General features: G+C 47.6%; 1 protein-coding gene across 1 annotated transcript in view; it reads left to right on the top strand.

Moving 5' to 3' along the window:
• The first annotated feature begins 2,122 nt into the window (after positions 1-2,122).
• Positions 2,123-14,868, top strand: part of ATP8B3 (ATPase phospholipid transporting 8B3) — a 507,825-nt gene continuing 495,079 nt past the window's right edge. Inside the window, 3 exon segments of the mRNA XM_053700104.1 lie at positions 2,123-2,212; positions 5,265-5,345; positions 10,819-10,965. Coding sequence (XP_053556079.1) covers positions 2,123-2,212; positions 5,265-5,345; positions 10,819-10,965 — 318 coding nt within the window.

Consider the following 14,868-nt stretch of genomic DNA (forward strand, 5'->3'; position numbering starts at 1 on the left):
GGGCAAGGCTTTCTTCAGGGTTCACATGTGGAGTATTCACAAAACCCATTTTTGAGCCAAAAACCATACTCACTTCTGAGCAGAGGGCAGGGCTATCTTCAGGAATATTTAGGTCCCTTGCAGAGCTAAACAAATTATTACCCATACCGGGGTCAAAAACAGGAGTGCCAGCTGTAGGGCCAAAAACAGAAATGCCCACCTCGGGGCCAGGTTCAAGAGTATCTTCACAGGAATCAGGGACAGGAATGCTCACTCGGGGACCAGGCTTAGAGACATCAGTACATGGTTCAGAGTCAGGAATACCCTATTGGGGGCCAGATTCAGAGACACCAGCACATGGTTCAGGGTCAAGAATTCCCTCTTGGGGGCCAGATTCAGAGACATCAGCACATGGTTCAGGGTCAGGAATATCCTCTTGGGGCCAGATTCAATGTCATCAGCACATGGTTCAGGGTCAGAAATGCCCTCTTGAAGGCCAGATTCAATGACATCAGCACATGGTTCAGGGTCAGGAAAGCCCTCTTGAAGGCCAGATTCAATGACATCGCACAAGGTCCAGGGTCAGGAATGCCCTCTAGGTGGCCAGATTTAGAGACATTAGCACAAGGTTCAGGGTCAATAATGCCCTCGAGGGCCAGATTCAATTACATCAGCACAAGGTTCAGGGTCAGGAATGCCCTCTTGGGGCCAGGTTCAGACGTAGTAGTGTCTGCAAGGAAGTAAGAGGCAGTAGTTTCCACACTGTGAACTAAAGCTTGAGTTTTTACTGTGTGAGAAGATTGGTTCCAAGTAGCAGCTAAAGCACATCGCTTTCTGGACAGAGTGAGATTATTAGACTTTGGGGTGAATAAATTGTATTAAGGAATTCATTTTTTAGGCTGAAGGGCAGGGACAGTTGCAAAGATTTTACTCTGAGGATGTTGTTCATGGCCTGGAAGCTCACATACCAATTCAGCTGGAGTCATAGTACAGGTCTGCTTCCATTCAAATTTTAGTTTTGTATTTAGCAATTTCTTCAGATTTTCCAAGTTAGCTCTTTAGCAGAAATTCCTAGAGTACTGAGTATCCAAATCAAAGGCTAATTCAAATTTTCCTTATTGAGAGGGATCTTTATGAGGAGAAACTGATGCTATAGAAGGCAAGGACTCAGAAGCTGTAATGAAGGCATTGCTGCATTAGGAGATCTGGTTTCAGCCATTAAGACTGCTCAGACAAGACATCCAGCTTGGAGTGGATAGTTGCATACTGCCAAAAAGGTTTCAGGAGGTGGGATAACAGAAATGGATTTTTGAGACTGAGTGGGTGGAGTTTCAGCTTTAGGCTTTAGAGACCAGGTGACTGTAAAAGCTTCCTAGCTTGATTTCTTTTTAGGATGGTGCTGATGGTGGCAGAGATTACTTTCCCACTCTGTTTCTTAGGGTGCCTCTTTGGTGGGCCCAGAGTGCCCAAATGGCCAGTTTGGGGATAAAACTCTCTTCATCACTAGATGCAGAACTTCTTAGAGAGATATTCCAGAGATTTAGCAGAGTGTCCTCTTGTAGGGGCAATTTCTCCAAACTGCAGTTGTAACCAAAATGGTCATCTTTATAGCTTGTATAATCTTCCTCCTCCTCCAAGTCTGACCAATCTTCTGAATCAATGAATATTTCATCAGAAGGGATCTCTCCATCACCAGGACAGGATTCAACAGGGAATCATCACAATGTCCTGCTTTTTAATATGGCAGCCTAAGATGCTGTTATAGCCAATGGCTTGGGGCCCCCTCTGCTGTTCATCGTGGAGTTATTTTAAAATTGTGCTCATATACCATTTAATACCTGCTCAGCAGGCGCTATGAGGTCACCCTCCTCATCCAAAAAATCAGCATTCAGAATCAGTCTCTCCAAAATGAACCTCACAGATTGTGGGGGAATATAGCTCCCTAGAGCTGCCTTTGTTATCAATAGACTTGAGTTTCAAAAGTTTGCCTATTCATGTAGGCTGAAAATCCTCTGACTTTTACAGTAGGCAAGGCCTGGGTCTTACATAGTTATTGTCCGGGGTCTATAGTTTGGCATCAGCATACTGTCACAATCTGAAGATATACCAGTCTGGAAGCAGACCCTCAGTGCAGTGGTAAGATATGAACACTTTGTCCTCTGAGCCATGGGTCAGGTTACAGGTGAATGGAAAAGTTGCAACTCAGATCAGTAGACTGGAAACAATGCAGGATGTATGTAAGTTGCTGAAAACATGTGTGTTGACAAGGATTCATTGTAGTGGCGTTTCCCCAAACAGAAGTTCAAGGCTGCAGAAAAACAGGAATGGTTTTGACACTGGAATGTAGCAAAGTGAATTTCAAGCAACGCATGATTTTCTTGAATGCAGATTAGACTGGAGGACTGTGACGTAGTACAGTTCAAACTGAAGCAGTCAGCAAAATAAAATACATGTAACCCTCAGTTTACGCCGGGTTTGATTCCAGAAGGAATGGTTGTAATCAAAATCATTGTATATTGAAACCCAGTTATAATGTAAGTCAAAGGGAAGTGAGGGAGTTAGGTTCCAGGCCCCTCTCAAAATTGTTCATAAGTAACACCCTAATACATTATTTTTATTTTTTTTATTATTATTTTTTATATAACTGTAAAGTAAATTTAATATTGTGATGGCAATGTTATACCTTTTAAAGTCATCATCATAATTTTAGTCTGCCAGCATTATAATCAATTTTTATTAACAATTCTATCAGCTTGCTGAAAGCTTCTTTTTTTTTTTTTATTAAATATTTTTTATTAGATCATGCCAAAGTTACAGCAATAAACAAAAAAGAAGCGAAAGTTACAAGATTAATGACATTATGATAAAGAAAAGTAATAATCAAAAACAACGACAATTACAATATATGTGAATACATGAGCAAATATTAACAGTCGTTTGTACAACACGTGTGTATTTGACCAAGATAAAGAGATAGTGTCCATCTTTTCAAAGATATATATGCAACTACAGGACTATGAAAGGGACACATGTGTTATAGCTGAGTGTCAGGGGATAAGGGGAGAGAGAGAGGAGGGGAAGAAGAAAAAAAAAACCTCCAACGAGCCCTCACAACTTCCCAGACTCCAAATTATCTGATTTGTTTCCAGATTTCCCATGTTTGACAGAGTAAATTTATCTTATTATAACAGTAAATATGGGGCTCTCCATACAGGTGGGGAGTGTGCGGATTGTTTCATAAACGGGCAATAGACAATTTGGTCGACATCAGTAGGTAGATGCTAAGCAGAACCCTTGGGGGTGAGGGGAGACCCAATGTGCAGAAGAAAAAGTACGATTTGTGGCCTTAGTCCATATATGGAATCCAGGGGCAACACTTTGCAAGAGAGGCATACTCCAGTGGGGTCGTAGCATAGGGCATCCCCACCATACATGGGACAATGATCCCACCTCCCCACATGCTCTCCAGCATAGAGGAGAGTTAAAAGAAGATATTTAAAAAGTCTCAGGGGGGGTCAGATGCCATTGGGTACACACTTTAAGGTATAGCTCCAGCAAGGTGATGCAATGCGGAGCTTGTTTTGTAATTAGAGTGGCCTTGGACCACTCTTCCTGAGTGGCATGAAAATGTAGGGTTCTTTCCATGATATAATATAGGGGTGATTTGTAGAAACTCGGAGGATTAAGCAGATATCGGTAAGCAGATTGATAGTGACCTAGGAATTCTCCGAGCTGTGCTCCATCTCTGCTCCCAGCTAGTGAAGGGGGGGTAGGGGGAAAACCGTAAATCCCCATGATTGGAGAAGGCTTCTCAGTCTCCAAAACTCAAATTGTAATAGTTGGGAAGGCTGAGTAGGTGGGAGCAGACATTGGCAGGTGACATTAATCGCCCGCCTGAGGAAGAGGTCATTTATAGTGTGATGCCGTGCGAGAGCCCCAGCAAGGGATGTGATTCCCCTAAGGGCTCGTAGAAGGCCTGACGAAGTGTGTATCGGTGAGGGGGTGGGGGGCAATTTGGGACAAAGAACGGATTTATGCCAAAACGGTAACGCTGAAGGATATATCATTTTGAATGTTAAAAGAAGTTCGGGTGGTGTTTAGGAATCCATAATAAATCTGAGAGAGTTAGCGAGTAAGCCTGATCTAATCTCCACAATTTACAATCCTGAGGTTACCTGTGTTCATGGAGAATATGAGCCAATCTGGATGCTTCATGATAGCATGCCAAGTTGGGGGCACCAGCACCCCACACAGCAATGGCAGTTGTAGTATTTTTGTAGCCACTCGTGGGTGTTGTTACAGAGCAATTGGAACTTCCCAATGAGAGATTTAGGTATATAGGAATTGGCAAAGTTCGGAAAAGATATGTCAGTTTGGGTAGGAGAGTCATTTTAAAAGCAGATACTCTGCCTAACCAGGATATACTTATGACATTCCCAGTCCTCCACACCATTTCTCAAAGAGTGGAGAAGAGGGTAAAATTAGATTCAACTATGGTAGAGATATTCCCGGAGAGGAACACCCCTAAGTGTTAATTTTCTGTTGTGACCAGTTAAACGAATATTGTCTTTTCAGGCTGGCGTATTCTAAGTTAGGAATGTGAATCACATAGGCATCCGTCTTAGTTACATTCAATTTGTAATAGCTGATTGCTCCACAGGCATGTATGAGATCAAAAAGAGCGGGGAGGAAATGGGTAGGATCTACCAGAAAGATGTGAGATCATCTGCGAACAGCGCAGTTTTTTTTGAGGGACCCTCCAGCAATTGTCCCGCCACCCCCCCCCTTGATGGCTGTACTAGATCTATTGCTTCGGCTAGGGGCTCTATAATTAAGGCAAATATCAGGGGGGGACAAAGGGCACCCTTGCCTTGTCCCCATTAGTAATTGGAAAAGAGGGGGACAAGAACCCCAAACCTCTAACTGTCGCTGATGGGGAGCGATATAAGGCTTTGACAGATGCGTGGTAGTGAGGAGGGAACCCACATTTAGTAAGGACTTCAAATAGATAAAGCCAATTGACCCTGTCAAATGCCTTTTTGGCATCAAGGGCCAGAGTGGTACAGGGTATTTTGTTACGTTTGGCTTCAAAGAAAATATTTAAGATGCATCTGGTATTTTCGGGACCATCTCTACCCGGGGGGTAAATCCCACCTGGTCCCAGTCTATCAGGGAAGGAAGAATATGATTTAGTCGGGTAGATAAAATCTTAGCAAAAAGTTTTTGTGTCCATATAATTAAAGAAATGGGCCTAAAATTTGCACATGTGTTGGGGTCCTTGCCAGGTTTTTGGTATTGCCACTATGGTTGCTCCAAGGAATTCAGGGGAGGAGAGCTCCAGACCTGTCTTGCAAGAGAACACTCTGGTGAGTAGGGGGGTAACTAGGGAACTAACTGTGTATAGAAATGGCAGTGTAGTCGTCTGGACCTGGAGCCTTGTGGGACTTTAAAGATTTAATAGCTTGGGGCGATTTCTTGTGAATTAACAGGTGTGTCTAAGAATTCTTTTTGGTCTTTAGTCAAGGTCGGGAGGGAGAGTGAATCTAGAAAATTTTTGATTGTTGAAGAGGAAGGGGCAGGTGAGTCTTGGGAGTTTTCCAAATTGTACAAATCGTGATAGTAGTCAGCGAATGCTTTACCAATGTCATCTGGAAGTCTGACCACCCCATCAGGGGTCATAATGTAGGGTATTCGAGCGTCTGCTGCTTGTTGTCTCAATTAATTGGCTAATAGGCGATCAGCCTTGTTCCCTTTAGAGTAGTACATTTGCTTAAATTTCTGCAACTGCCATTGCATTCTAACATTGTCCAGATTAGCAATTTGAGACTTGATAGACTCCATTTGAGCCAATGTATCAGGGTCTAAAGTTGACTTATGTTGGGAGACAAGGTTGCGAAGTTGAATATGAAGTTGCGCTAGGGTCTCTCCCTGGGTTTTCCTATGTTTGGAATGGAGTTTAATAAAGATGCCTCGATTGTAGGCTTTAAGTGAGCCCCAAAGACAATAGTAATCCACTAGATTATTATCATTAATAATGAGGAATTGTTTAATTTCCTCCCGAACCATAGCAACGTTATTAGGATCGGCAAAAAGAGATTCTGGCAACCTCCATGGGGCCCTAGGAGCTAAAGCAATGGGGGAGTCCATTGTCACTTGTACAGGAGAGTGGTCCTACCAGGTGCAGCTCGGCATGTGAGCCGTTCGTATGGAATCTAGTAAGCGTGGTTCACAGAACATAAAATCAATGCATGAGTAGGAATTGTGGACCATAGAATAGTACGAGTAATCCCTAGAGGTGGGGTGTAATGATCGCCAGCTGTCAAACAGACTATATTGTGCTAATAGAGTGTTGAATTGCCTAGAAGTCGTGAACAGGGACGGGTCATAGGCCCAACTTTTTGTAGACCGCCTATCCAAGACAGTATCTGAAAGCATATTGAAGTCTCCTGCCAGTAGTAAGGTGCCTGACTTGTGGTCAGTTAAGAAACGCAAGAACTTTCTAAGAGACTTAACCTGGCCTGTATTAGGGCCATAGTAGTATGCAAGGGTATATGGTACTCCTTCTAATTTGCAATTCAGCACAAGGGTCAGTATGAATATCTAATTTTTCGAACACTACGCTCTTGTGAATTAAAATAGCAACCCCTCTGGACTTGCTCGAGAAGGATGCCGCTTCAACCACTGGATATTGTTTGGATTTGAGGGGGATAGGAGAGCCGTCCATCCAGTGGGTCTCCTGAAGAAATGCTATCTGGGATTTAGCGTGCTTAAGGTATTGTAGGAATCTGCTACGCTTATTGGGAGTGTTGAGGCCCCTGACGTTGTGAGTTGTGCATGTCAAAGCTATATCGCTAGAAAATACAGAGGTCAGCTAGTCAGGTGCCAAGAGTGGAGAGGAGGAAAAGAAGAAAAAAAAAAGGGGGGGGGGGGGGGTTGGGAAAGATAGGTATCCGACACTCAGCAAACTAAGGAAGTTATTGTGGGGAGAGAATAAATAAAAAAAAAGGGTGCGGTATCGACGAGACAAACCGCTTTGATAGTCCCTTCTTAAAGAGGGGCACCTTATGTCGAGGGGGAGAGGAGGTGGTCTGTGAAGTATTAAGGGAAGACGCAAAGCGCCAAAATAAGTAGTAGAGAAGGAGGTCGGCCGCTAATGTGTGGTGGAGAGAAAAGGGTAGGGGGGTTAAGGTAAGAGAAAAAAAAGAGATGGGTGGCCGCAATACGTCACCCGCTCAAGTTAGTTTTATAATATGGCCTACGGCCAAAATGGGAAAATTGTTCAGTGTTCTTTCCAGGGGAGGTAGTATGCTCAATTCTAAGAGGGTCTGGGTCTCGACTTGGGGATCTTGGAGGGTGTTACTACAGTCTCCGGGAGGGGAGGGGCAAGAAAGACCTACAAAGGAGGCGTACTCTGCAAAAGAAAGTATTTATAAACAGTAGAGCGGTTATGGACTTCTTAAGATGGGATATAGGTACTTTTCTAATGTATCATAAAAGTGATACCCAACATGAGATTAAACAGTGTAATCTGAACAGAAGAAAACAGATAACATCTTATATACAGTTTTTATACATTGGAGAACATGTATTAAATGAAAACAACATGACTTCTTCAAACTCAGTCCTATAAATAACCTTATGTTGCAACAAAACTCAAAGTGTCTGACAAGTCGTAGAAATATCTAGTAGGCTACTAAGCTGCACAAAAAAAAGCGTGTGGCCGGAGAATTAGTATATATTGTGCTCACAACTTCTATAGAGATGGGAGGACATACCAAAAACCTATTTGTCCCACTGAACCATAATATTAGGATAATTTCACTAGGGGACATATAAGGGGGAAATTAAAATGAGGGACTTCCCCTCAAGGGACTATAACATAAAGGGGTATAATACGAAGAGGAGCCAGCCCCGGTTATCTCCAGGATGTCCTGCAAAACACAAAGTGAGTCCTCACAAAGATGGGACTTCAGCGTGTAATAGTCACGTCTTGTGAGACGGCTACATAAGGGAATCTAGAGTGTGAGTATATACGTTAAAGGTCATTGATCATGGTGGACTAGACACACTTAAAGAGTATGGGAGGCATAAAATAAAATTGATCCCTATTTTGTATAAGAGATGGTGCATATACGGGACTTGGTAAAACGTGCGAAACATTGCAGTTTAAAACACAGAGTGAGACAGTAAGTAAACAGGACTAACAGCATCTATACATGTAACAGGGCAAATTGAATAAGCAATTATCAAATTTACAAATATACACAGCTATTATAAACAGTAAAGGACGCACCAAAAAGCTGGTTTAGTAGTTTTAACTAAGCTGCATGGGAAATAAGACCATCCCAAAGAATATATGAGGGGAAAAAATACATTATTTTTAAAGCTTTGAAATGAAGACTTTACATGCTAAACAGCATTATAAAGCTAATGAAATAATCACACAACACAGAATATATAATTAAACTAAGTTAAATGAACAAAAACATTTGCTAAACAGCATTATAAACATAATAAAATAATCACACAACAGACTTTACTTGTATTTTTCTTCAAACAGTTCTTTCTATGCATTCCAATCTGGACTGATTTATAGACAGGAAGAGCTTGTTCCTTTGAAATCTGCTCGATAGCTCAGGTCTGGTTAAACTGATTAATTTCAGCTTGCTTGGCTTGCATATCTTTGCTGCAACACAAGTGGACAGCTCCACCTACTGGCTATTTTAATCATTGCATTGCTTCTCAATGCTTTCCAATAGCAGTCACATGACTGAAAAAAAAATGTTGTTATTCTGAAACGGTGCAAATTGAACCTTTGTAAACCGAGGGCCACCTGTACAGCAGTTTATTGGTGTCGAGACAAGTTGAAAATTACATAGAATCCAATTTATGCAGAGTGATACAAGTACCTTGTGCAGCAGTCTTATAAGTTGCAGAGCTGATATATCCACTTATATTGATTTTGCACAAACACAGGAAGCAGTTGAAAGGAAGTTTAAACTGAAGTAGGTAATCTCACTGGAATCAGGCACTTGCAAAACTTGGAAACAAGATGAATACCAGACGAATGATCGAGATCAGGTTACATATAAAAATGTAGACAAAGGCTGTAGAAATCCAAATAACAGATTAGAATCAGGCAGTAGCACAGACAGTGATAACCTATGCTAATGGAAGTGGAAGGCCCTCTAGTGGGCCTGTAGCAAAATTAAGGGATAGCTGACTTGAAGTCTGGAGGGTTCTAGAAGTGTGTGTATGATACAATGTTGCAAATGTGTGGGTGGGTGTACCTCTTGCCTTTATAGGGTCCTGTTCCAGTGGATTCGGCCTCTTCCTGCCTCCAGACTTCGAGGAGAACTTTCTTCAGTGCTGGATATCTTAAACTTTAGGCCCCAGTGATCATGAAGCGTGCCAGGCATACTTCTTTGCCTCCCAGGAGGTACAGGGATGCGGCGGTGGAGCCTTCAAGAAGGAAGAGACCTGCAGGAGGAAATGAGACATCAGACCTGGAAGATGTGGTACCCCCTACCCCCCAAGCTAGGGTTCCCATTAGGCCCTCCATTGCAGCTAGACAGATGGTTAGGAGGGAGCTGAGTTATACCCCTACAGGCAGGGCGGGGGCCAGGGCGGGTACCAGGGCTAGGGGGAGAGGGGCAGTAAGAGCGGTTCCCAGGGATAGTTCTGCCCAGGTTTCGGCTAGGGCTGGGCCTGATGCGGGGGAGGCCGGGGAGCATGGAGCAGACATGGGGGCCCTTATTCAGTAGCTGCCGGCGCTCCCGCCAGGTGCTCTGGCCACTGTTTTGGCCCTCGCTCAGTCTCAGGCCGGGGGCCGGGCGGCTTGGAGCAGGGCCTGGATGGTGCCGGGGTGTCCGGAGGTAGCGGCGGTGGTTTGCATGGCCGGGCGGCCTTTGGGCCTTCTGGTGGTGCCTCCTCCCCCCTCTGACGGATCTACTTCTGGGGAGGGAGCGCTGGTCGCACGCTGAGAGCAACGCCACCACTGCAGGACGGACCGGAGGCGCCCCTACCGGGAGCAGCCCCTAGTAAGTTGGGGGAGACTCCGGGCGGGTGACGACGGTCCGCAGGCGGCAGGGGGGCAGGGCAACCCGGCTGGATGTGAGTGCGGGCTGTGAGCAGGGGCCATGAGCAGCAGGTGCAAGGCACGGCAGGGCGGGCGGCTCAAGTGTTTAGAGGGCGAAGATGACGCCATCACTGCAGATGGGGACTGCCAGGCTCAGGGTTACAGGCAACAGATTAGGCCTCTCCAATAGAAGCGGAGGTGGTGGTGCTTAGGGGTAGTAGCATGAATGGTGCTGGTACCGCTATGAACAGGGATTCTATCACTACTGATCAATCCCTGAGACAGGAGCAATGTATGAGAGTTTGCAGGGGACAGGGAATAGGCACGAATGATGCCTCTAATTTTCAGGAAGCGGTCTGTCCGCCTCATGCCGGTCTGTCCGCCTCACGCCATCCCCTTTTCAGCAAAGGGAGCAGATGCAAGCTACTGGCAGGGGGTCAGGGGAGACAGCCATAGACAGGGCGATGCTAATGTGAATCAAGGGGTCAGGTGCAATGGGTGACAAAGTGATTCTCTGCCGAGGCCAGTTGAGGGGTGTGAATGTTTGTGTGGACAGTGCGCAGGATCGCTGCTGAAGTTCAGCGTGAGGTAGAGAATGCGTTAGTCAGGCATTAGGCGTTCAGGAGGACTTGATCAGAAGGGCTGTGGCAGCAGCACTTGGGATGCAGGAGAGGGCTAGGGGTGGCGAAAAGGAGGGTGCGGCCCCTCTGGGGGCCCTTTTCGTTGCTCAGAGTACTCCCCAGTCTGTTTTGTCTCCTCAGGTGTCATCTGTCGCAGAGCAAAGAATGGAGGCTGGTACAAGCAGGCCAGTGGCACGGCGAATGGAGGAGCTGCAGGTCCTGCCAGCTCAACTGCAGGGGGACGCCACAGGCATCGGAAGGGGACTTCGCAGCAGCTATCGCAGTCTGGTGAGTGCACCATCACTGGACATTACACACACTAACATGGGGTCTTCAGTCCAGCGACTCAGGCTCTGATAGCGAGACAGGGCTAGGTTTAGTGGGGTAAGGGCCAACAGCAAATGTTTAGAATGAGTAAGAAATTAGGTGGGCATGCGCAGGGTGCAGGCGAAGGCAGGGCGCGCAGGGCATTGGAGAGAACAATTCCTTAGCACAGGTGGGGGATCTGCGCCGGCAGGGGCAGGTGGCATCAAGGAAAGTGGCGGTGCACAGGGATTCGTACCCATGCCTAGTCCACTCACTTTATGGCCAATTGAAGGCTAGAAGTGATTAAAAAAATCCAAGAGGGGTAGATATGTGAATATCTACGAGCTCACTCCGGAAGCTTGCAGAGCTAAGGAGAGGGCGGCTCGAGGGCTCTGGCCCCAAAAAAGTCCGGCGTCAGGAAACTTATGAGGAATGGCAGGCCCGGATATAGGGTGTTGGCGCTCCTGCTATGTTGGATAGAGTGGCCGACTCAGGGGCATAACCTTTTTAAATATCAGGGACGACGATTGGTGATAATTACAAGAGCGTTCAAGGAAGGTGCTTGGAGGGATTACGATTTGGCATTCCGCAAGAAAATGTAGGCAACCCCATCTTACACTTCGGGACGCAGGATATGCACCTGTGGTCTAAGTTGGGGCGCGAAAGGTCTACTTCGCCGCCCGCGGTGATGAAGCCTGGAACACAGCAGTCCTTTCTGCGCACCGAAGAGGCGTGGGAGGGAGTGCTGGAAATTCCCAGGATAAGCAGTGTGACAGGGGACGGAATTGCTCCTTTCGTCACATCTGCAAGTTCTGCAGCGGACCTCACCCGGGTTTGGAATGCACAAAGAGAAGGGAATCAGGTGCACCCACCCAGAATAGTAGAGGGGGGCCTGGGGCAAGGGCCCCAACTCCACTTAAGTACGAGAAGATGGGCACCATGGTTGGCGCTATACCCCTGACGGTGAGGCAGCGGAAGTCTTGTCGTCAGGGTTGAGGGTGGGGTTTAAGATACCGGTTACTTCGCAAGTAACCGGGTCCTCTGTCCATCGCAATCTAAAGTCAGCTTATGAGTTCCGCACGTAGTGAGGGAAAAGTTGGCTAAGGAACTGAGGCTGGGGAAGGTGGTCGGGCCCATTTCGGGAACGACCAATCGCGGATCTGGTAGTCTCTCCACTGGGAGTAGTTCCCAAGCGGGGAGCTGGGAAAGTACAGGCTTATTCATCACCTGTCGTATCCCAAAGGAGCGTCAGTGAACGTCGCGATAGATCCGGACCTCAGCTCTGTACACTATCAGTCCTTTGACGAGGCACTGGAGGTGGTTCTCTCTCGGGGTCGCGTGGGCCTTGATGGCCAAGCTGGACATTGAGTCCGCTTTCCACTTGCTTCCGCTTCAATCCTTCCTCCTTTCGGCTGATGGGGATGAAGTTTGAGGGTGAATTCTTTGTCGACAGGTGTTTGCCCATGGGCTGCTCCTTGTCATGTGCCCTTTTTGAATGCTTCAGCTCCTTCCTGCACTGGGTGGTGCAGAGGGCGTCTGGGGGCAGGGCAGTGGCCCCACTACCTGGATGATTTCCTGCTGGGTAGGGGGTCCAGGAAACGGACGAAAGTGCTGTGTTGATGAGGGTGATGGCAGGATGTTACATCCGAGTTTGGGGTTCCGCTCGCACACGAGAAAACGCAGGGACCAATGCACTTGCCTGACATTCCTGGGCATAGAGATTGACACTGTAGCATCCCTATGCAGGCTCCCAACAGATAAAGTCGACCGCCTCCTTGGGGCGGTTCAATCGGCACGTCACGCAGAAGCACATCTCCATTAAGAGCTGCATGTCTCTACTGGGATTGCTTAATTTTGCAGGGAGGGCGATCCCCATGGGGAGGGTCTTCAACCGCAGGTTAGAAGCCCTAATTGAAAGGGCCCTCGGACACATAGTCAGAGGCGCCGGGTGACGGAGGAGATGAAGGACGACCTAAGAGTTTGGGAAAAGTTCCTGGTTCATTTTATTGGGGTCCTGCCTTTGGAGGGACGGACCCATTTCCAACAAGCCCTGCATCTGTTCACGGATGCTGCAGGTGGGTTGGGCTATGGAGCCTATTTGGACGGAGACTGGAGTGCGGAGCCATGGCCAGAGGGCTGGATTGCAGCGGGCCTCATGCGTACCCTAGCATTGCTCGAACTCTTCCCTATTGTCCGTAGCAGTAGAACTATGGGGAGAGAGGCTGGCCAATCGGTCAGTAATCTTCTGGTCAGACAATATGAGCGTGGTGTACGCCATAAACAGGTTGTCAGCAGCCTCGCCGGGTAGTGGTGACCTACCTCCGGCACCTGGTATTGCGGTGTTTGCAGCTTAATGTTCGCTTCACAGCGCGGCACGTCCCAGGGGTTAGCAATGTGATAGCAGATGCCCTTTCGAGATTTCAATGGGATCAGTTTAGAAGGGTGGCCCCCGAGGGCGGCGGGCTGAGGGTCTAACGTGCCCTCTTTTCCTTTGGCAGCTGGCGGAGGTTGGGAGACCATCCTCCCCCTGATCAGAGCATCGCTGGCTCCTAGATGTGGGCGGCGTACTCGTCGCATTGGAAGGCATGGGAGCGCTTCAGCGAGCAGAAGGGTTTCTTGTTGTGTCAGGCATCTCAGGTACACGTTCTGGAATGGCTAGCGTGCTTGAAGCTTGAGGGTGTGTCCAGATTGTCAGCTCTGAGCAGGTTAGCTGCTTTGTCGTTTTTCAGCAAAGCTTTAGGTTTTGGGGACTATACGGTACTTTTTTAGTAAGGCAGATCTTGAAGGGATGGGGCCGGATGGTCCCACCCAAAAAGGATCGGAGGGAGCCAATCACGACAGAAAGATTGCGCTCGCTGGTAGTAAATCTGGGGGCAGTGTGCAGTTCAGCCTACAGGGCGGTCTTGTTTCGGGCTGCTTTCCGCGCTGGCATTTGCGGGGGGCGCCTGAGGATAGGCGAAGTGGTCGCCTCCTCTACGAAAGGGGAGGTAGGCGACATTAAAGTGGGGCATGTGAGGGCATCGGATGATTGCGTGCTTACTGCTCATCCCCAGATCCAAAATGGATCAGGAAGGTAAAGGGGCTTGGTTGCCTTTAGCCAGGCACGAGATCCCAGAATGCTGCCCCGGGTGTCGAGCGTGGCGGAGGTATTGCCGTGTCCGGGCCGAGTTGGAGGGCTGCAGTTTCTCGTGCATAAGGACGGCAGTTCTCTTTCAGCCTTCCAGTTCCGCAAAGTGCTAGCCAAAGTGGCAGTGGCAGCGGGATTGGACCCGTCTAAGATTGCTCTGCATTCATTCCGTATCGGGGCAGCGACTAGTGCAGCGGCGGGTGGGGTCGTCGCAGGCGGTCATTAAGAAAATGGGGCGTTGGAAGTCAGAGCGCTATAGGGGCTACATTCGCCCTTTGAAAGCTTAGTGGCTGGGGGCGCGTAAGGTGCGGGACCTCTTAATACCTTCTCGGCCGGGCGGGGGGGGGGGGGTGAGAAAGGGGTTTTTGGTAGTAGGAGTTTGTCAACTCTTCATTGTCCCCATCCATGTTGTTATAGGTACAGTAAAGACCCCAGTGCGCGTGTGGATTATTGGGCACTCCTTTATCCACTGGGCGGCTATCAGTGCGCATCATTCCCCGGGAGGGCAGCAGCTAGGATTGGAGGCATCCAGGGCTAACATTCGCTGGCTCGGGAGCAGGGGTCTAAATTGGAGTGAGCTCCCCGCTCTGTTACAGGATGCGCATAGGAGGTGGGGAAAGCCTCAAGTGATTGTTGTGCATCTGGGCGGAAATGACTTGGGATCTCCATTCCCGTGTTGGACTTAATTCGGGTTATGGTTGCGGACATCAAGTGGGTGTGCGCATGGCTTCAGGATGTGCAGATAGGTTGGTCTAACG

The sequence above is a fragment of the Bombina bombina genome, chromosome 2 (assembly GCF_027579735.1).
Source record: "Bombina bombina isolate aBomBom1 chromosome 2, aBomBom1.pri, whole genome shotgun sequence".
In the NCBI taxonomy this organism is placed as follows: Eukaryota; Metazoa; Chordata; class Amphibia; order Anura; family Bombinatoridae; genus Bombina; species Bombina bombina.